This window comes from Bos indicus, chromosome 27 (assembly GCF_029378745.1).
Source record: "Bos indicus isolate NIAB-ARS_2022 breed Sahiwal x Tharparkar chromosome 27, NIAB-ARS_B.indTharparkar_mat_pri_1.0, whole genome shotgun sequence".
NCBI classification, from domain to species: Eukaryota; Metazoa; Chordata; class Mammalia; order Artiodactyla; family Bovidae; genus Bos; species Bos indicus.
The window spans coordinates 19,297,250-19,319,701 of record NC_091786.1 but is presented as its reverse complement, the minus strand read 5'-3'; the positions used below and the strand labels follow the sequence as shown (position 1 = coordinate 19,319,701).

Sequence of the window (22,452 nt, the reverse complement as noted above, 5' to 3'; positions counted from 1 at the left end):
TATTATCTGCTATGGTGAATCAAAATTTGCAAACCTTTTAGTGTGTGTAGTGGGGAGTTGGCTGTTCTTATGAACAAAGTCTCCAAATGTGCCTCTAAAAGTTGAGGAGCTTATGCAAGAACAATACACTCTCATATATCATGTGGATTAACACTTTTTACACAATAAGTAAGTTATATCTTAACCAACTAGAATTTTTCTCAGGAGCACATGGATGAAGTATGTTCTTCTCAACTTCTAACCTCAGTAAGACGCATGGTTTTGGTCCTTACTCAGCAAAACAATGAGAGCAAAGAGTTTGTAAAGTTCTTTCATAAGCAGCTTGGAAGTATATTACAGGTAAGAGCTTGTACTTATATGACTTACCAGTATGTACCATGTGGTTAGGACTCCCTGCCCACCCCCCCCACCCCCCCATTTTCTGGCATTACACAATTTATTCAAGTAGATGTTCATTCTAGCATCCGTTTGGGATGACGCTGTAATACTTTTTAGGTTATTCCTTACTTAATTAAAAAATACTGTATTAGGCCCTGTGTCTTCATTTAACTTTACCATCTCTAAGGCTTTTTCCAACTCTAATAAAATTTTGTTTTGATTTTTCCTCTACCTAAGAACAACATTTCAAGTTTGGAATGTTTAGAAAGTATTCCTTGGTATTTTCTAAAATAATTTTTTTTCTTTTTTTTTTTTTTTACCAATCTGGGAAATTGTAGAAACTGGAAACTATTGATAGTAGAGACTTCTTGGGCTGTAACAGTAACTAAATTATGTAATAGTAGTGCTTCCTAACTGGGGGCAGGACTAGCAAGAGTCCTGCTTAGTAATATTCACCTATTGTGTTTTAGCCTATCTTGGACATTAGTTTTAAGTTTTTCAGTACTAAAAAGTTACAAAATTGTTTTTCCCTTCATGAGTATTATAATTCAAATTTGTTAATCATCTGTATTTCTCTACCCACAGTTAAAGTTTGGTATAATCTTAAAGTGATTTGGTTTGTCTTTGAATAGGATTCACTGGCAAAATTTGCTGGCAGAAAACTGAAGGATTGTGGAGAAGATCTTCTTGTAGAGATATCTGAAGTGTTATTTAATGAATTGGCTTTCTTTAAGCTCATGCAAGATTTGGATAATAATAGTGTAACTGTTAAACAGAGATGCAAAAGGAAAATAGAAGCTGCTGGAGTGATACAGTCTTATGCAAAAGAGGTAAATGACATTCATTTTGATATAGAAATAGTGGTAATTAGTGTATAAATGTCCTTTTTGATCTTTATGAGTAAATAAAATCATACTTGACCTCACCGAAGCATTTTTTTTTTTTTTTTGTAATGTGAGTTAATCAGATTATAAGTCAATAACGTAACACCAGCCACTTACTGAATCTCAGTAACAGCAGTGGCTCGAGATCAGGGATGCTCAAGACAGGAACAGGTGGCAGGGGATTGTCAAGTATCTACTTCACGTTATGGCCGCTTATCCAGAGAGAGAGGACTGGGATCTGGCCATTGGCCAGTTGCCTGCCGTGGCTATTGTTAATCACAGTAGATGCCCCAGGAGTGTTAGCACCTCAGCCAACACACATGCTTGTTATTAATTAGGCCATGGTTGCACATCCCTGTAGCTACTATGCCCTGTTGAATTAGTCTTGATCACATATGAAATTGGATGTTTTTTCCCCTCAGCTGAGGCCTCAGTTCAGTCAGTCAGTTGAGTCGCTCAGTCATGTCTGACTCTTTGCAACCCCATGAATCGCAGCACGCCAGGCCTCCCTGTCCATCACCAACTCCTGGAGTTCACTCAGACTCAGGTCCGTCCAGTCGGTGATGCCATCCAGCCATCTCATCCTCTGTCGTCCCCTTCTCCTCCTGCCCCCAATCCCTCCCAACATCAGTCTTTTCCAGTGAGTCAACTCTTCGCATGAGGTGGCCAAAGTACTGGAGTTTCAGCTTCAGCATCATTCCCTCCAAAGAAATCCCAGGGCTGATCTCCTTCAGAATGGACTGGTTGAATCTCCTTGCAGTCCAAGGGACTCTAAAGAGTCTTCTCCAACACCACAGTTCAAAAGCATCGATTCTTCAGTGCTCAGCCTTCTTCACAGTCCAACTCTCACATCCATACATGACCACAGGAAAAACCATAGCCTTGACTAGACGGACCTTTGTTGTCAAAGTAATGTCTCTGCTTTTGAATATGTTGTCTAGGTTGGTCATAACTTTCCTTCCAAGGAGTAAGCGTCTTTTAATTTCATGGCTGAAATCACCATCTGTAGTGATTTTGGACACTGACACTGACACTGTCTCCACTGTTTGCCTGTCTGTTTGCCTTGAAGTGATGGGACCAGATGCCATGATCTTTGTTTTCTGAATGTTGAGCTTTAAGCCACCTTTTTCGCTCTCCTCTTTCACTTTCATCAAAAGGCTTTTTAGTTCGTCTCACTTTCTGCCATAAGGGTGGTGTCATCTGCATATCTGAGGTTATTGATATTTCTCCCGGTAATCTTGATTCCAGCTTGTGCTTCTTCCAGCCCAGTGTTTCTCATGATGTACTCTGCATAGAAGTTAAATAAGAAGGGTGACAATATACAGCCTTGACGTACTCCTTTTCCTGTTTGGAACCAGTCTGTTCCATATCCAATTCTAACTGTTGCTTCCTGACCTACATACAGGTTTCTCAAGAGGCAGGTCAGGTGGTCTGGTATTCCCATTTCCTTCAGAATTTTCCACAGTTTATTATGATCCATACAGTCAAAGGCTTTGGCATAGTTAATAAAGCAGAAGTAGATGTTTTTTCTGGAACTCTCTTGCTTTTTCAATGATCCAGCAGATGTTGGCAATTTGATCTCTGGTTCCTCTGCCTTTGCTAAAACCAGCTTGAACATCTGGAAGTTCACGGTTCACATATTGCTGAAGCCTGGCTTGGAGAATTTTGAGCGTTACTTTGCTAGCGTGTGAGATGAGTGCAATTGTGCGGTAGTTTGAGCATTCTTTGGCATTGCCTTTCTTTGGGATTGGAATGAAAACTGACCTTTTCCAATCCTGTGGCCACTGCTGACTTTTCCAAATTTGTGCGCATATTGAGTGCAGCACTTTCACAGCATCATCTTTCAAGATTTGAAATAGCTCCACTGGAATTCCATCACCTCCACTAGCTTTGTTCATAGTCATGCTTTCTAAGGTCCACTTGACTTCACATTCCAGGATGTCTGGCTCTAGATGAGTGATCACACCATCGTGATTATATGGGTCGTGAAGATGGTTTTTGTACAGTTCTTCTGTGTATTCTTGCCACCTCTTCTTAATATCTTCTGCTTCTGTTAGGTCCATACCATTTCTGTCCTTTATTGAGCCCATCTTTGCATGAAATGTTCCCATGGTATCTCTAATTTTCTTGAAGAGATTTCCAGTCTTTCCCATTCTGTTGTTTTCCTCTATTTCTTTGCATTGATTGCTGAGGAAGGCTTTCTTATCTCTCCTTGCTATTCTTTGGAACTCTGCATTCAGATGCTTATATCTTTCCTTTTCTCCTTTGCTTTTTGCTTCTCTTCTTTTCACAGCTATTTGTAAGGCCTCCCCAGACAGCCATTTTGCTTTTTTGCATTTCTTTTCCATGGGGATGGTCTTGATCCGTGTCTCCTGTACAATGTCACGAACCGCCATCCATAGTTCATCAGGCACTCTATCAGGTCTAGTCCCTTAAGTCTATTTCTCACTTCCACTGTATAATCATAAGGGATTTGATTTAGGTCATACCTGAATGGTCTAGTGGTTTCCCCCACTTTCTTCAGTTTAAGTCTGAATTTGGCAATAAGGAGTTCATGAATCTGAGCCACAGTCAGCTCCCTGTCTTGTTTTTGCTGACTGTATAGAGCTTCTCCATCTTTGGCTGCAAAGAATATAATCAGTTTGATTTTGGTGTTGACCATCTGGTGATGTCCATGTGTAGAGTCTTGTGGTGTTGGAAGAGTGTGTTTGCTGTGACCAGTGCTTTCTCTTGGCAAAACTCTTATTAGTCTTTGCCCTGCTTCATTCCATATTCCAAGGCCAGATTTGCCTGTTGCTCCAAGGTGTTTCTTGACTTCTACTTTTGCATTCCAGTTCCCTATAATGAAAAGGACATCTTTTTGGGGTGTTAGTTCTAAAAGTTCTTGTAGGTCTTCATAGAACCGTTCAACTTCAGCTTCTTCAGCGTTACTGGTTGGGGCATAGACTTGGTTTACTGTGATACTGAATGGTTTGCCTTGGAAACAAACAGAGATCATTCTGTCTTTTTTGAGATTGAGGCCTACCAGGAGGCTTTCCCCCGAGACACCAGCACCCTTTTCTTGACTCTAATCGTAAGAGGAAAAACAGGTCAAGACCCAAAACATAAAGAGATAACCCTTCTTGCAGAAATCTAAAGTAGGTAAAATCAGGAAGGCCACCTTTTTCAGGCTTTTCGTAATGTTTTTCTTCTAGACATAAGTTTCAGATAATTTCAGCCATTACTTAGAGCTTGAAGGAAATAGAACAGGATGATATGATAAAAATGATAGAGAGGACTGCTTTAGATGGCAGAATCAAGAGGCTCCTTCAGGGGATGAAATGTGAGCTAAGCTATGGAAAGACAAGAGTTTATAACGAAGATGAGAGGAGAGAACTGTTAAGTGTAACAGTTCCAGGCAGAGAGAACCATTAAGTGTAAAAACTTCAAAGCAGGATTGAGTGTTTTGGGGAAGAGAGAAACCAGGGAGGCAGGAACACTTTAAATGAGGTGAGCCTGTAGGAGATGAAGTCACAGAGGTAAATAGGACGAGTTTGTGAAATCTTAGAAACTGTTGTAGGGACCTTATATTTTATTTTATTCTAAGCATGATGGAAACTCACAGGAAAGTTTGAGAGAGGGGAGTGTCCTAATCTCAGTTAAGATTTGTCAGGCTTCGTTATTGAGTAGGAATTGTAGGTGAGTAGAGAGAGAAGCAGAGAGACTTCTTGGAAGGTTGTTGCAGTTGTCCATGTAAGAAGTGTCTCAGCTCTTATGTAAGAATTGGGTGAGTAAGAAGTGTCTCAGCTCTGAGTGTGTAACAGTACGTACATTAGGATGATTAAGTCAAATGCAGTCTAGTAGTTCAGATGTGGGTAATAAACATAAAGTACAGGCTGATTCTGACTTGTGCATTTTGGTGAATGAAGGGCAGTTTACTGAGATTAGGAAGACTGAAGGGAGACGGGGGTTTTAGAAGGAAAGGAATCAAGATTTTTGTTTTGGATTTAGTAAGTTTGTGATGTTTCTTAGATATCCAAGGAGATGTCAGGTAGACCGTGTTGCTTTTTGTTTTTCTTCATTTAAAAGATTTATTTAATAAGAGTTGAATTTATATTTCTAAGAAAACAGTAATCTCTTTGGATGATGGTTTAAGAATGCAGGATTTGTTAAAGTTTACTGAGTACTTAAGTGTGATAATGAATGATCACCCCTGAATTCTGCCTAACCGATTTGCTTATAGGCCAAAAGGATTCTTGAAGGAGATCACAGTTCACCTGCTGGAGAAATTGATGATGAAGACAAAGTATGTGCTAATTCAGTGGCTTTTGAAACAAAAGATTAAATAATTTTAGTAGCTTTTACCTTAATAGTAGAGAGCAAAGTAGATCATAAAATGTCCTTTCTTCTGACAGAGTTTTATTTTCTTTTAAAAACAACTAAATTTAAAATCATTCTTTATATTTTTTAATTAGATAATGACTTACTAATTTTTATGATAGACTTACTATATACCTTTAAAAAATGTACTTTAAGGAATTAATTACTCAAATTTATTTGTGGCTAGGACAAGGATGAGACGGAAACAGTTAAGCAGACTCAAACGTCTGAGGTTTATGATGGTGACGGCCCCAAAAATGTGAGATCTGATATTTCTGATCAAGAGGATGATGAAGAAAGTGAAGAATGTCCAGTGTCTATTAGTAAGTCTGAAGGCTCTAGACTAGGTTTATGCATTAGTTCTTTACAGATCACTTATTGAAACAGTTTGTTGCAGTGGAATGAATATAGAATTAGGTGTTAGACAACTGTGAATTTCAGTGTGACCCTGACTAAGTTCCCTGTCCTTTCAGCAGCAGTTTCCTAGCACTTACGGGTTTGAAGGTTTCAGATGCTGTATGTGAGGCACTTGCACAGTGTGGCATGCAATAAATGGCAGCTGCTAGGAAAGAAGTGCTGGAACTTTTACTTAAAGTTGTGTGTTGATCGACCTAGGTTTGTCCAAAGCTGAAACTCAGGCTTTGACTAATTACGGAAGTGGAGAAGATGAGAATGAAGATGAAGAGATAGAAGAATTTGAAGAGGGACCTGTAGATGTCCAGACGTCACTTCAGGCTAACACTGAAACTACAGAAGAAAATGAACACGATGATCAGGTATTCCAGTGCAGACTTACACACTCTTCACCATTCTTCCTGTGACACCTAAAAGCACGTTCTTTTTAAACATGCTAAAATCAACAGCTTCCCCATTCTGATTTTCATGAATATAGACTTCTTCAATATCCTTATTAAAATCTAAAACACTTATTTTTTTTTATTCAGCAATGTTTTTACATTTAAAGCACTTAAAATATTTTAATAACAAATCCTGAAAACTATGTGATGACTTTAGATTTTTATTTTTAACTTATGTTTTTTCTAGTTTTACATGGAAGTAGTATGTAACAAAATAAAATCATTCCCCTTCCTATCCTCACCTCAGCCTGCCCCAGAGGCAAAACTTTGATTTCTTCTGCTGTTTAGCCTCTATCTAAATAATATGTGTGTGTATTTATTTATTCGTGTATGTGTTAGATGTTACCTTTTGAATTCTGTTATAGCAGGTGAAGACTCTCAGGTCACATATGATTCCTCATTTAAGCATGTCTTTTAATTAAATCTATTTTAATCAAATATTTAGATTTAAATGAACCATGCCAATATTACTGGCTGTTGAGCTAAGAAAATAGTGTTTACTGCTTAGTCTTGTACATTTTTTTCACCTGAATTTAAAAACTGTCTCAATTCTTTATTTATTTTCTTTGATCACGTACCCAAGTGCTTGCTCTGGCCACCAGTAGCTTAATAAATCTCTCAGAATTTTCTTCATGAACCAGTCACTCAGTTTTGTCCTTTCCGGAGCTTTCTTGCTTCCTGCTCCATTCTGGGTTTGGCTCTTCTTTAGACCTATAGATAGCTACCAGCTAGGGAATCCCCTCTTTCGTACTTTAAGGTCTCAGTTTCTGGAATCAAATCTTGCCTTTCTCTTCCTTGGTTTATCACCTAATTTTGGTGGAACACATCTTCCAGTCACTCTCTAAGAAAGAGTGCAAAACATATCTTGACTTTTTTTTTCCCCCTGCTCAATGTCTGACTCTTTTAGACCCCATGGACTATAGCCCACCAGCCAGTGAGTAACCATTCCTTTCTCTAGTTGCCATTTTATATTGTCTAAGAAAACTCAGTATTTCTGTGTTGAAAATCATTTCCGCTCAGGTCTTTGAAGGCCTTTCTTAGTTCTGATTTTTCATATATGTCCTTTTTTCTTTATAACTCTAGAAGTTTTTTTCACCTGGAGTTCTGAAATTTTACAGTGATAATATACATTGTTGCTGGTCTTTTTTATTCACTACACTAGGTGTACTCAGTTGTCTTTTTAATCTGTAGCATGTTTTTCAGGTTTGGTAAATTTTCTTTAATTTCTTCCTCACCATTTTCTCTTCTTTTCTTCTGAAATAAATGTTATCAGATGTTAATTGGCCCTATTTTCTCCTTTTCATTTTATTGACCCATTGATCTGTTTTATTACTTTCTGGGAGATTTATTTGACCTTAACTCTATGATATTATTTTTAGTTCAACTGTCATAATTTTAATTTCTAAGTACTTTTTTCTGATTGTTACTTCTTTTTAGCACCCTTTTACTTCATGGGAGCAGTATTTTCTCTTACCCACACATAAAGGCTTTCTCCAAATATCCAGTCTACCTTTGGTGCTGACATTAAAGAATAATACACCAAAAAGCCAGTTGGAATTCTTTTGGGCTTTACTGTGGGGCAGCCAAGTAGATAACTCTTTGATAGAAAATCCTAAATGGCAATTCCTATTGGAATAGTTTAATTTCTTCAAAGTAGGGAGGGTCTGCCCATCTCCTTCTGCCCGGTAGGAGGTCCCTCTCCTTGGCTGTTGGTGTTCTGAACTTGGGTGCAGGGTTAGGGCTGAGAGTCCCACCATTATACAGCCTTGCGCTAGATCTTCCGTTTCATTTTGACACTGTATCCGTTTCATTTGACACATGTCACTCATGCTTTCCACAGCCTGTCCCTTCCACGGTGCCCCCGAGTCTGAGACTCACTAGCTCATTTCCTCCAAAATATAATTTCCAATTTTCTGTTGAGCCTGGGGAGGGAATCTTAAGTGTCCACGTTTTTCTCAAGCAGCTTCAAACAGCCTTCAGCACCACCCCCTTGTCACCGAGTCCCACCCCACCACTCTACTCCTTCCTTCCTAGAATCTGGGGCATCCAATTATGAGGTGAATCTTCAATTTTCTCTCCTCCTACAGATAGCAGTTAGCTTGTTCATCCTTCTCTCCTTTCCTTCAGTTAACATCTACATATAAGCAAGTATCTTTTAGTTTCATTTAATATAGAGTCAGGTCTGAAAAAAATAATAGTAAAATCTATACTACTCCAGTTCTTTGTGTTATTCTGAAGTTAAGAAAAGTAAACTTTTTAAACTTAGCCATCTTGAAATTGCAACCACAGCCTTCTTGAAACACTTCTAGAAGATTATTTTAAAATTTCCTTGTATGAAGGTCTCAGGTTGGAAATACCATCCATCTCCTGTATAGTGACTATATATTTAGGTCCCACTATTAAGACATTATTTTTTCCTTCTAGGTTCCACAGCATGATTTTGAAAAATCATCAGAAAGCAAAAATGTCCCATCAGAACAAGAACCCACTACTAGTAAAGGTAAAAAAAAGTTTAAAATTTGCATTTTAAAATTATCTGCAGTGTGTCCTTTATGTGCTTAAAAACAAAGAAATCTAAATTCTTAGCTAATGGAAGTTTGAAGGTATTTTGGACCTGATACATGTCTTTTTTCTCTCCCTAAATCCTGTGTAGAAAATGCTAGGGCTTTGTTTCTGCAAACAGTTGTTAAAGAAAAGTTGATAAATACTTAAACACAAATTTTGTAAGGAAAGTAGTCTGATTATACATTTATACATTTTAGTCTTTATTTGGCGCATTAGTAAAACTTAATGACAGTTGCATAACACTAATGTTAAGACTTTCTTTTGATGACAGGTGACCAGGATAGCACTCCTGTGAAGCCCTGTTACCTCAATATCGTGGAAAATGAGCAACCTTTAAATAGCCCTGTCCAGAAGGACACTCTCACTACCATCGACTCGTCCAGTCAACCTAACCCTTTGCCTTTACCTTTAACTGAAATTGAAACCTTGGTGCCTAGAGTCAAAGAAGTGAAATCTGCTCAGGAGACTCCTGAAAGTTCTTTGGCTGGAAGTCCTGATACTGAATCTCCAGTGTTAGTGAATGACTATGTAGGTATCGTGTGCATTTCATTTCTGTGCCCCTCTCTTCATTTGCAGGTTAACATTTCTCATATGTAAACACAACTCCACTTTGCGTTTGGGTTTAGAAACTGTTGGAGCATACTTATTTCTCATTCAGACTTATTTTAAACTCAAACAGAAGAGTGATAGTGAACGAAGATGACCATTTCAAAACCTACAATTCTACTTTCATAGTTTTGAGAACCAAAGAGATGAATTGTATGTGGTAACCTTGAGAGAGTTCATTTGACAGCAGTAGAGTCCCTGTCTATTTATAGTGAATGACGAAAAAGTAAGCTAGCAAATTTGCATTTATAATGTAAGTACATAAGTTTAGGTTTTCTCCAGACATTTGTTTCAATTTAATTTTATAGCCAATAGGTTGTTTTTTGGGTCCTTGGGTTGTGTATGTTTTATATACTTTGTCTTGTGGGTAAAAATGAAGGGATTTGTAATAATGTTCTTTAAGTCTAAAGAACATGTTTCACATATTTTTTAATCAACATCAGTTTTCTTCCAAAAGATATGTTTATAATATAATTTCAAAGCTTCTCAGCAAAAGGGGGTATTTCAGAAACAGTAGAAAGAGTATCTTAATTGTTTTATTTGCTTCACTAACAGTAAAATTTTCCATTGAAAACTGTAAAAGTCACTTATTAGGTTTCTTACTGTTATTATTTGATGAGTGCATAGAATTGCTACAGAAGAGATTTGCTCAAAATTTACTTGAAGTTAGATCATAGAAGGTCCTGAAGGATTTTGGATTTTAGGCAGGGAACACTATTAAAGGTCTTGCGCAAGAAAGTGAAATGGTCAGTCAGAGTCACGGATTTTGAAGATGAATCCGATGACTGTATAAGAAGTGTTGTTGAGGAGTCAGAGTTGAGAGTCTCCAATATCATATAAATACAAATTGAGCTGAATGAGAGAGGAATGGGTGAGAAATGTTTCAGGAAAAAGAAGAACTTAAGGTTTCCACTTGGGTAATTGGTAGAGTGATGATACTATTAAAAATCAAAAAACTGGGAGAAAACGCTTCAGGTTTCTGAAAAACAGTGTGAGGTGATTTTTAATAACTTTTGTGAATTACTAAATTCGCACCTCATCTTTCTGTTTGAGCTTCCAGAGTTGATATTGAAAATCTGTGTTTACTTATATTCTTCTGAGTACAGCTCTGATGCATTCTGTTAAAATATCAAGAAATGAGGGTTGTCATAATTATTTTAGCCCTCAGTGTAACTACTACTGTTTCTTCCTTTAACCTGTATGAATGGGCTCTTTGTAAAATGGGTGCACAGAAGCTTCACTGTGTACCCACTGTTACAAGTGGGCAACCCTTCATGTTGAACTCTAGATTTCTGTTCTACTCATTGAGCTAAATATAGAAGAAAAGCAAATACGACAGAATTACTGACATCTATACACATGTGAGAATCCACTTTATCTCTTGGCATGGATGACTTTGGTTTAGATCCAGAGATAGAGTGGATTGCCTTCATTAAATATAATTTGTTAATCTTATAGGAAGCAGAATCTGGTAACATAAGTCAAAAATCTGATGAAGAAGACTTTGTGAAAGTTGAAGATTTACCACTTAAACTGACAATATATTCAGAGGTATTTCACTCTCTTTAATTACAGTTGTTGTTATATAGCAGATATTGTTAAAATGAAAAATGATTTTGTATTTTTCATTTTCATTCTACAGGCAGATCTAAGGAAGAAAATGGCCGAAGAAGAACAGAAAAACCACTTATCTGGTGAAATATGTGCAATGCAGACTGAAGAATTAGCTGGGAATTCTCAGACACTAAAAGAACCTGGTAAGAGTTAGCAGTTTTAATCATATCACACTGAAAAGTTACTGAATCTTGATACCATCATTTTGTTTTAGTTTTTAAAATGTGCTACTAGTACCTGGAAGATAGAAGCCAAACATTAGAAAGGAAGCATAATTCTGTAAAAATTTTAGTTCCACTGCCCAATTTATAAAATAGTACTATCAGATAATGTTTTCTATTTTTAGTTTTAACAGTGTAATAGATGCACATGGCTTAAGAAAGAAAGCTACAGAGGAGTTAGTGATGATTGTCAAGAGCCCATTTCTTTTAATCATTGGTTTTCAGTTCTTTTGGAGGAGGCCCTTTATATCTCTATATACTATTCTTATAATTTTCCTGAATTTTAAAAATTAGATAATGTTTCTTTTATCCCAAATGAAAAGTTATTTACACCTACCTCTTTTTTCAGTGTTTCTGTTATTTTTGGTTTTTCTGCTACCTTTGTTCTTATAAAGGTACGCATTTTCTAGTTCTGTCAGTTTTGGTCATTACCCAACTGCTTGCTCCTCCCTTTTTCCTTCTCTGTTTGATTTACTCATTTCATACTTTATTGACCTTATTAAACACACTTATATTCTGTTTTTGTAACTATAAAAATGAAATCTTTTATACTTTCCTGAAGATTTTATGATTCATTGCAGAGCCAAGTGATAGTCCCAGGAAATCTGGGAAGATTTCGTTCTTTTGGGTCTAATAGCACAACCCAAGGGCCACTCAGAGGAGAACATTTCTTGCATTAAGGTCAAGGATTTTCTGTTTGTTCATCAGTTGATGAAACTCAAGATTTTTTGTTTTTTTTTTAAGAAATAGGGTGACGAAAAGAGAAACCATATATCAAACCTTCAGTTAATCTCCCAGTTTTCAGCCCATTCCTGCCTGTTAGGGCTGCAGTTGGTACCCTCTCCCCTGCTGCCTGTCGTCGCGTGTCTGGGCTGCAGCTTCCTCCATGCTGCCCTGCGCCTCCATCTGTTCTCAGCGTTCTGGAAATTTGTTTTTATCTCCTGTCCTCTGGTTCTCTCACAACCACTTCTTTTAATGGTCTGGATTTATTCATTTTTATACTTTTTTTTTCCCCTAATGTATTTTTTGTTTTGTTTTTTTTTGAGAGCAAGTATGTGCTCAGTCTGCCATCTTAAGATGGAAACCCTTACCTATGCCTTTTAAACTGTTGGTGGTGTCGTCAGGGAATTATTGTAGCAAAGTAAGTTTCTTTTGTAATAACTTTATATTAAAATTGAAAGTTTTAAATGGAAGAGAACAATATTAAACTAAATTCTATAAGGTCATATTAACTCAGTAAGTAATTTATAAGGCATTAACCATGATTCTGTTTTTCAGAAACAGTGGGAGCCCAAAGTACATGAGATGTCTCCAGAGGCTCATCTAACTCTTTCTTGACATGATCAATACGTATATGAAAATGGCACTAAATAAACATCTGTTTTAATCTGTATAAAATGTAAATCAGTTTGACACTGCATTTTTGGTAGGTGTGCTAATCTCTGCCCATGGCAGTTTAAAACATCAAAAACTGAATTCTGGACAGATTCAAGCCTTGATACACTGTGGGGTTTTTTTCTTTTTCTTTCATTTTTTTGGTCCTGATTTTTTTCCCCATTGTGATGTTTAGTAACATAGAATTTAAAATGTAGTTTTAAATAAAGTTTGGACTTATCTGTAAACTATCTTTTTTGAAAATTATGTTGAATTCTATACAGCAAGTCACTGTTCTATATAATTAGGCTGTTCAGAGAAGAGCAATGGTCAAGAGTTAAAGAAATATACTATTTATTATAAAGCCCAGCCTTCAGGCCAGGCTTCCAAATAATGCCAGTGTTGCTGCTATTGAGTCTGATATTCTTTTAGATACCTGCAAGTCTTATTCCTTTGCAAGAATAGGGCAGGTTATAAAGGTATCCAGGATTTCTGAGAAGTTATTATAGAATATAAATATTCTATTCAAATTGGATAATAAGTTTAGAATACTTGTCCTTAGTACCTAGAATTTACATAATTATCTATTAGATAAATATTTTCTAGGATTTCAATTCATATCTGTGTTGCCTCAGTTTAAACGTTAAAAGAGAGAACATTTTCTATAATTAGAGAATATTTCCGCTTAAACAAGGAAAGTAACATTGTGATTACTTTAAAAAGGAAAACCAAGCTCTTTAAAGTAAGGATTAATAGAACTAAATTTACGTACCAGAGCACTAAGGTTCTATTTGCTTTTGGACAACCTTGCTTTTTGAGACGATAATTTAGGCCAAAACGTAGCAGTTGTCTCTGTGTGTAGTGAGAGAGAAGCAGGTGTGCAGATGAAGTACTGTATGGAGTAATGAGAATTACGTGACCTCTTTATCACTAAGCAAATCAGCTTTTCAAAGGTGGTGTACTTGTAGATCCCATCTTGCCGTATATCGAGTTAAAGGCTTCACGAAGCCAGTTAACAAGTCAACTTTACAGACTGTTCCTTGAATAAAATACGAAGAATTAGTCCAAATTAGTCTTTTAAATTTGTCAACAGTTTACTGAAATACCCCATAAAAAAAGAATTTGGTTGGTATTCCTTCGAAATTCTTGCCTGATACTTCAGTGTAAAACTATAATGTCCAGTCAGGGAATATTAAATGAGGATTTCCTTCTGAGGACATTGACTATATTGTTCTGTAATTTAAATTAGGTGAAACATATATCTCCAACTTTATTAAACTTACTCAGAACACTATCATTCCAGAAGCAGGAATTATTCAATTGGCTTGACTTCAGGGAAATTGAAGCATAGTAGGTATACATATATATTATATGTATACTTAAGTTCTAGATTTGTTTTCTAGACTCTACAGAAACTTCATTTTGATACACTCAAGCCAAGCCTTACACATTAAATATTAAGACTGTCTCTCTCTCTGCATACAAATTAAAGATGGGATACAGTGGAATCGTTGTACTTAGATCTTAAGTTATTGTAGTATCTGTGAACCTTATCAAATTTGTTTATTTGACTTAACAGCTGTTGTAATCTGGTCTTTTGTTTTCTATTATAGTAGATGATTTAGTTTTAAGTGCTTGAGAGCAGATAACTTGCTTAATATGTTTTTCCCTGGTAACTGTTGCTAAAGGGTTAGGCATTCAATATGTACTGTTGTCTTAATTTTTAAGTTAAAAATTTGGTTAAAGGTAAAAGAGGAAGAAAGGTCAAAATAAGTGAGAGAGAAACCTAGGCAGGTTGAAATAATGCCTACAAGATTGAGCTCACCAGACTGTGCAGCAGGTACTCTTTGTATTTTTAACATTCACTTTGGGTAAATGCTTTTTCACTGTTAATAAATGTGTATCCTGCATACAACCCTGAATTGCATTTTCATTTAAATTGACAAACTCATTTATGCTTTAGAATTTATTCCAGATTTTTGGCTTATTTGACAATTTTAAGTGTGTTTAAAAAAAAAAAAAACTCAATACAAACTATTATATATAAAATAGAAAACAATAGGGTTCTACTGTATAGCACAGGAAAGTATTCAGTATCCCCTAATAAACTCTAATGGGAAAGAATGTGAAAAAGAATATGTGTATATGTATAACTGAATCACTTTGGTGTATGTATACCACACACTAACACTACATTGTAAATCAACTATGCTTCAATTAAAAGAAAAAGAAATGAAAGATAATGACATATCAACCAGCCAGAGAGATTTATTAAAGTAGAAACATTTTTTACAGTGCAGCTGTGCTCTTCTTTTTTTTAGTTACATCTGTCTTACATACAGTGTACAGAAAATCCTCATGTTTACTCAAAATTAGATTGGTATATTTCTTGTTCAACTTTCTTTAATATAAAAAACTCATTTTTAAAAATCTGTCAAAGAAATAACTGGCTCTGGGTTTCACTTGTTTCACTGTACAAATATGGTTGCTCAGTTGCCTTGCCTGGAGGAACCAGCATTTCTTGTTCTTTCTGCACAACTCGACGTTTTAATGTTCACTATCTTTACACATCTAGTTTTTTCCTCATATTAACTAGTCTCTCTGGCTGACCCACTTTCCATTAAAGGAAAAAGGAACACAGGAAAATTCTGTGCCTACAAATGACTGATTCATATATGAACAGAGTTTTAATTATCTTATGAGTTCATTTCATCTGCCCAGACTCAGAAATATCCACAACAGAATATCCTTCAGGCCAGCAGTTTATAGAAAGCTATTGATTTATTTGAAAACTAATCACAGCATGTTTCAGTATAACAGAGTTCTGTTCTCTCACATACTTAATATATTTCTTGCATTATGACTTTTCCTATGTGTAGTTATCCCAAGTGTACATGTCTGGCAAATCACATGTAATTAACTTAATATAAATAGTATAGTTATAATATTAAGAATATTAATCAGAAATATTAATTAGAAATCTTCACCTTTAATGAGCTGAATATCCCAGAGTATAGTTGCATGTTTAAGGCCATTTTGTTAACGAAATGATATCATGAGAAGACTGAAAATTATAAGTGCTATACCAGCCCACAGTGGTAGCATTCAGCATTGGTGTTAAACCTCACTCTTTGTTAGACTGTGTCCATGTATATACATTTCAGGGTTTTTTCCATTTTCATTCCCCTTTCATCTGTCTCACAGTTGATACTCAGTATATCTTCCTAGAAGGTATGTGTATAGGCATACCACACTCTGACAGATGAAGTAGTGCTTGTGGAAATGCTCTGATGACAAGTGCCATATAAATGTCAGGTGTCATTTACATATTCATGTTGGAGAAAAGAAAGATCAAAAAAAAAGGGGGTAAGATTCTCCTCAAGCTTATACAGCTCAATAGTGAGGTTTTTGCTTCCTTTTCGGTGTGCTAACTGACATAATTTAAAATCTATTTCCAAAACAGTGTTTTTTTTTTTCCTAATTTTATTTTATTTTTAAACTTTACATAATTGTATTAGTTTTGCCAAATATCAAAATGAATCCGCCACAGGTATACATGTGTTCCCCATCCTGAACCCTCCTCCCTCCTCCCTCCCCATACCATCCCTCTGGGTCGTCCCAGTGCACTAGCCCCAAGCATCCAGTATCGAGCATCGAACCTGGACTGGCAACTCGTTTCTTACATGATATTTTACATGTTTCAATGCCATTCTCCCAAATCTTCCCACCCTCTCCCTCTCCCACAGAGTCCATAAGACTGTTCTATACATCAGTGTCTCTTTTGCTGTCTCGTACACCGGGTTATTGTTACCATCTTTCTAAATTCCATATATATGCGTTAGTATACTGTATTTATGTTTTTCCTTCTGGCTTACTTCACTCTATATAATAGGCTCCAGTTTCATCCACCTCATTAGAACTGATTCTTTTTAAAACTACTTACCAGAGCCTTTTCTGACATGTTCTGCTTATATACTCAAGTAATTTTTCCTTCTTTTGGTAAAGAGGCAAAGTCTAAAGAGCCTTCATTATAACGGATTTTAGATGTGGAGTTTTCCCACAGTGTCACTTTCACCAAGTTATCTTCCTTCTACTACTACATTTTATTTACTCTTCTTTCTATTCCTTCACTCTTACTATCCCCAAATCACCCAAAATGTTTAATAAGACACAGGAAGAGTAATTGAGTTTGTACTACAAAATTAGTATTTCAGATAGCTTTTTGGTTTTTGTGTTTGTTCTTTACTCAAGTGTAATTTACAGTATTAGCTTCAAGTGTGCAACATGATAATTCATTATTTTTATAGATCATACTCCATTTAATGTTTTTATAAAATACTGGCTGTCTGCCCTGTGCTGTGCAGTATGTTCTTGCAGCTTATTTACTTTATAGGTAGTAGTTTGTGCCTCTTTATTCTCTACCCCTGGCTTGCACCTCTCCCTTTCCTTCCCCTCCTGGTAACCACTAGTTTGTTCTCTATGAGTCTGTTTCTATTTTGTTATACTCATTTCTTGTATATTTTAGATTGTACATATAACTGATAAGATATATATTTGTCTTTCTCTGACTTATTTTACTAGGCATAATACACTCTAGGCTCATCTGTGTTGTTGCAAATGGCAAAATTTCATTCTTTTTCATGGCTGTGTGTAATATGCCATCGTGTGTATGTGGGCATGTGTGTACCGCATTGTCTTTACCCATTCATCTATTGATGAGCATTTGGGTTGCTTCCGTATCTTGGCAATTGTAAATAATGCTGCAGTGAACACTGATGTGTGTGTGTCTTTTCAAATTAGTGTTTTTGTTTTCTTTGGGTATGTACCCAGAAGTGAAATTGTTGGTTAATATAGCAGTTCTATTTTTTGTTTTTTGAAAAATTCCCATACCATTTTCCATAGTGGCTGCAAATGTGCGTTTCCACCAGCGGTGTACACGGTGTTTTCTCCACATCATCAACAACACTTATTTGTTGTTCTTTTTGATAGTAGACATCCTGACAGGTGTGAGGTGATGACTCATTGTGGTTTAGATTTGCATTTCCCTGATGGTTAATGATGTTGAGCATCTTTTCATGTGCCTCCTGGCCATCTGTATGTCTTTGGAAAAATGTTTATTCAGATTATCTGCCTATTTTTTAATTGGGTTGTTTGTTGTTCTTTGTTGTTGTATGAGTTCATTGTATGTTTTGGATAGTAACCCTTTATCGGATAAATCTTTTGCAGGTATCATCTCCCATTCAGCAGGCGGCCTTTTCCTTTTGTGTATAGTTTCCTTTGCAGTGCAAAACCTTTTTAGTTTGATGTCGTTCCATTTGTTTATTTCTGCTTTTGTTTCCTTTGCTTGAGGAGACATATCTAAAAAAAATCTGAGGGGACTGATGTCAAAGAGTATACTACCTGCTTGCTTCTATGAGTTTTGTGGTTTGTGGTCTCTTACATTTAGGTCCATTTTGAGTTTATTTTTGTGTATTGTGTAAGAAAATGTTCTAATTTCATTCTTTTATGTGTAGCTTTTCGGTTTTCCCAACACCACTTATTGAAGAGACTGCCTTTTCCCATTATGTATTCTTGTCTCCTTTGTCATAGATTAATTGATCATAAGTGTGTGGGTTTATTTCTGGACTCTCTTGACTGAATTATTATGGTTGTTTCTCATTGGGCCATTCAAAAAGCCAGGTTTTTATTCAGATTTAAGAATATCTACTAAGGGTTTCTGGGAAGGGACTGAGAGACACAGCTCCCCCCACCGCACCCCCTGGTTTTCCTACTAAATGACCCATTTGGTACCACCTGTAAGTTTGGCAATATGCACCAAGGTTTTTTCATATTTATGTATGTCCTTTGACAGAGCAATTCAGTTTCTAAAAGTGTATCCTAAAGATGCTATGCTCTGCTAAGTCGCTTCAGTCGTGTCTGACTCTGTGCGACCCCATAGACGGCAGCCCACCAGGTTCCCCCGTCCCTGGGATTCTCCAGGCATGAACACTGGAGTGGGTTGCCATTTCCTTCTCCAGTGCATGAAAGTGAAAAGTGAAAGTGAAGTCGCTCAGTCGTGCCCGACTGTTAGCGACCCCATGAACTGCAACCTACCAGGCTCCTTCATCCATGGGATTTTCCAGGCAAGAGTACTGGAGTGGGGTGCCGTTGCCTTCTCCGATCCTAAAGATAAGTTGTAACAATTCTTTTTATATTCTCAGTTCAGTTCAGTTGCTCAGTCGTGTCCAACTCTTTGGGACCCCATGAACCACAGCATACCAGGCCTCCCTGTCCATCACCAACTCCCAGAGTTTACCCAAACTCATGTCCATCAAGTCGGTGATGCCATCCAGCCATCTCATCCTCTGTCGTCCCCTTCTCCTACTGCCCTCAATCCCTCCCAGCATCAGGGTCTCATCCAATGAGTCAACTCTTCGCATGAGGTGGCCAAAGTATTGAAGTTTCAGCTTCAGCATCAGTCCTTTCAATGAACACCCGGGACTGATCTCCTTTAGGATGGACTGGTTGGATCTCTTTGCAGTCCAAGGGACTCTCAAGAGTCTTCTCCAACACCACAGTTGAAAAGCATCAATTCTTCGGCGCTCAGCCTTCTTCACAGTCCAACTCTCACATCCATACATGACCACAGGAAAAACCATAGCCTTGACTAGACGGACCTTTGTTGGCAAAGTAATGTCTCTGCTTTTGAATATGCTATCTAGGTTGGACATAACTTTCCTTCCAAAGAAAAATTCTAGATGATAATTAGTCCTTTGTCTTACATATTTGTTTAAATTATTTCCTCCCAGTCGGTGGCTTGTAGTTATGATTTTTTTCTTGTTAAATGTTTGGTACTTTGTATCCTAAGTAATATTTATTTGCCTGTGCTAAAGTCATTGAAATTTTTTTTTCCTACTTCTAAAGGTTTTATAGTTTTAGCTTTTACATGTAGGTGTATTGTCCATTTTGAATAATTTTTTATATTATGTGAGGTAAGGATCAGATTTATTTTTCTCCCATATAAAGATATATGGGAGCAAACACCATTTGTTGACAGGACTGTCCCTGTCTATTATAAACTGTCTTGTCACCTTTATGGAAATCAGTTGGCCATGTGTGGCTCTATGTGTAGAATCTCTGTCCCATTCATATATCTAGTCTTATCAGACATATCCATGTCACTATTGTAGTTTTTTAGAAAGTGTTAAAAGTAGGCAACGTAAGTCTTCTAAATGTGTTCTTTTTTGCCTCAAGAACTTTTGGCTATTCTGTGTCTGTAGTCTTGCATTTCCAATTGTAGAACTGTCTTAGTTTTCATTAAAAAAAAATGCCAGGATTTTATTTGTAATTGCACCGAATAAATAGATCAATTTGAGAAAGTAAGAATGTAAACGATAACTGTTTTCCAATCCATGAACACTGTAGCTTTCCAATCGTTTAGGTTGTCTTCTGGTTCCGTACAGAAATTTAGTTTGATTGTATTTGTCAACTTCAGTAACATGCACTACTTATGTAATAACTCAACTGACCTGTTATTTGCTGGTCTTTGGCTACTCAGAGAATTCTGGCATTGCTGATTTCAGTGTCCCAAATTTTTGAAAAGGGAAGTGGTTAGGTAGACTTTTGAAAGAAACTTTTTCAAGAACAGAGGTAATTATTGTTAATCACCACAACAGTTTACTGTTTGGTGGCTAAATTGTGGGAAACAAGAACAACTTAATGTTAACTCTTCTTCAAAGCAAATGGATTCCATTCTGACTACCTCTCTATAAATAGAAGGCCAAACATCCCACGTGTTCAGGAAAGACTGTTATTGAGGATCCAAGATGTGGGAAGAAAAAAGGACAGGGCCAACCTTATCAATAGTTTCTAACCTTAAAGGCAAACGTAACCTTGCTTGCCTTGTCATCTTCCTGTTATTGCCGAGAGTGGCCAAGTAGGCAGAGGAGGAGCGGTAGTGTGTGGGCCTCTCCTGTCTGTAGTAATATGCTGGTCATATAGGAGGTCGGAGAACAGGACAATGCAATCACACTACTAAACCACAAACATCTTGTACAGTTTCTCAGCAAAAACAAGGCCATTTCCTACTTGGTATTTTGCAGAGTTCATTTCTTCATGTTTTTTTTTGGGGGGGGAGCGGGGTGGAGTACCATGGGGTGTATAGTTATATTTATTTTGCACCACCTCTTTTGTGACATTGTGTATGTTGACAGTAAGGTTTAAGTGAGACATCGGTGATTGGTCAGGCCTTCTGAAGGCCATTTCTGCTGAGTAAGGATTTTTTTTATATGAAAAACACCACGAATTCAGCAAAGCATCAGATCCATCAAGGAAAATTATATGGATAAGTTTGAGTAGAGGAGATTTGAAGTCTTTGTTCTTATATACAATTACTGATGGTGTTTAGTATTACAGTGGATGCCAGCACATCTGACTAGTTGTTTTTCACTGATACGTTTTAAAATCTACATTTGTCACTGCAAAATGTTAGTCAAGTTTATTTCCCTGCCCTTATCATTACCCTTTCCTCACACTTTAACTACAATTCAAAGGAAAGGATGAAGAAAAGAAAGCATATGTGTGGATATTGTTCAAAACAACGTGTATACTTCATTGTTAACAAAAACTTTTTTAACTGAAGTATAATTCATTTACAATATTGTATTAGTTTCAGGTGTACAGCAAAGTGACTTTTTTATTTGTATATGTATTTTTATATTTTATGTGTGTGTGTGTGTGTGTGTGTGTGTGTGTGGCTTCCCTTGTGGCTCATCTGGTAAAGAATCTGCCTGCAATGCAGGAGACCTGGGTTTGATCCCTGGGTTGGGAGAACGGAAAGGCTACCCACTCCAGTATTCTGGCCTAGAGAATTCCATGCACTGCATAGTCCATGGGGTTGCAAAGAGTCAGACACGACTGAGCAACTTTCACTTTCATATATATTTTAGATTATTTTCCCTAGTTATTACAAAGTATTGTAGTTCCCTGTGCTATACAGTAAATGTTTGTTACTCATTTATTTTCTATATAGTAGTTTATTAATCCCATACTCCTGATTTATCCTTCCCGCTGTTTTCCTTTTTGGTGACCGTAAGTTGTTTTCTCTCTGAGGCTGTTTTATACATAGATGCATTTGTATTGTTTTTTTTAGATTCTACATGTAAGTGATACAAGATTTGTCTTTATCTGACTTGCTTCACTTACTGTGGTATTCTCTAGGTCCATCCGTGTTGCTGCAAATGGCAGTATTTATTTTCTTATGGCCAGTCCTCTGTGTGTGTGTGTGTGTACATACATGTTAAACCAGTCATCTGTTGATGGGCATTTGGGTTGTTTCCATGTCTTAGCTATTATAAAGTGTGCTGCAATGAACACTGGGTGCATGTAGCTTGCAAATTAGTTTTCATTTTCCTGGATATATGCCTAAGAGTGGGATTGCTGGATCATATGGTGGCTCTATTTTTAGTTTTTCAAGGAAACTGCATACTGTTTTCTGTAGTGGTTGTGCCAAGTTACATAACCACTGACAGTCCAGGAGGGTTCCTTTTTCTCCACATCCTCTTCACCATTTATTATTTGTGGGCTTTTTGATAATGGTCATTCTGGTCAATGTGA

General features: G+C 36.7%; 1 protein-coding gene across 20 annotated transcripts in view; it reads left to right on the top strand.

Moving 5' to 3' along the window:
- Positions 1 to 13,106, top strand: part of PCM1 (pericentriolar material 1) — an 89,517-nt gene extending 76,411 nt beyond the window's left edge. For 7 of the 20 annotated variants that reach the window (XM_070781583.1, XM_070781589.1, XM_070781588.1 and 4 more), the window contains 10 exons: positions 205 to 339; positions 1,011 to 1,208; positions 5,485 to 5,547; positions 5,809 to 5,944; positions 6,237 to 6,397; positions 8,903 to 8,978; positions 9,315 to 9,571; positions 11,108 to 11,200; positions 11,292 to 11,406; positions 12,763 to 13,106. In XM_070781583.1, coding sequence (XP_070637684.1) covers positions 205 to 339; positions 1,011 to 1,208; positions 5,485 to 5,547; positions 5,809 to 5,944; positions 6,237 to 6,397; positions 8,903 to 8,978; positions 9,315 to 9,571; positions 11,108 to 11,200; positions 11,292 to 11,406; positions 12,763 to 12,788 — 1,260 coding nt within the window. In that variant the 3' untranslated portion in view covers positions 12,789 to 13,106. Of the gene's footprint in view, positions 1 to 204; positions 340 to 1,010; positions 1,209 to 5,484; positions 5,548 to 5,808; positions 5,945 to 6,236; positions 6,398 to 8,902; positions 8,979 to 9,296; positions 9,572 to 11,107; positions 11,201 to 11,291; positions 11,407 to 12,530; positions 12,729 to 12,762 lie in introns of those variants that run through there. The other 13 variants (XM_070781572.1, XM_070781576.1, XM_070781573.1 and 10 more) reach the window with 8 other exon arrangements.
- The last annotated feature ends 9,346 nt before the right edge of the window (positions 13,107 to 22,452 follow it).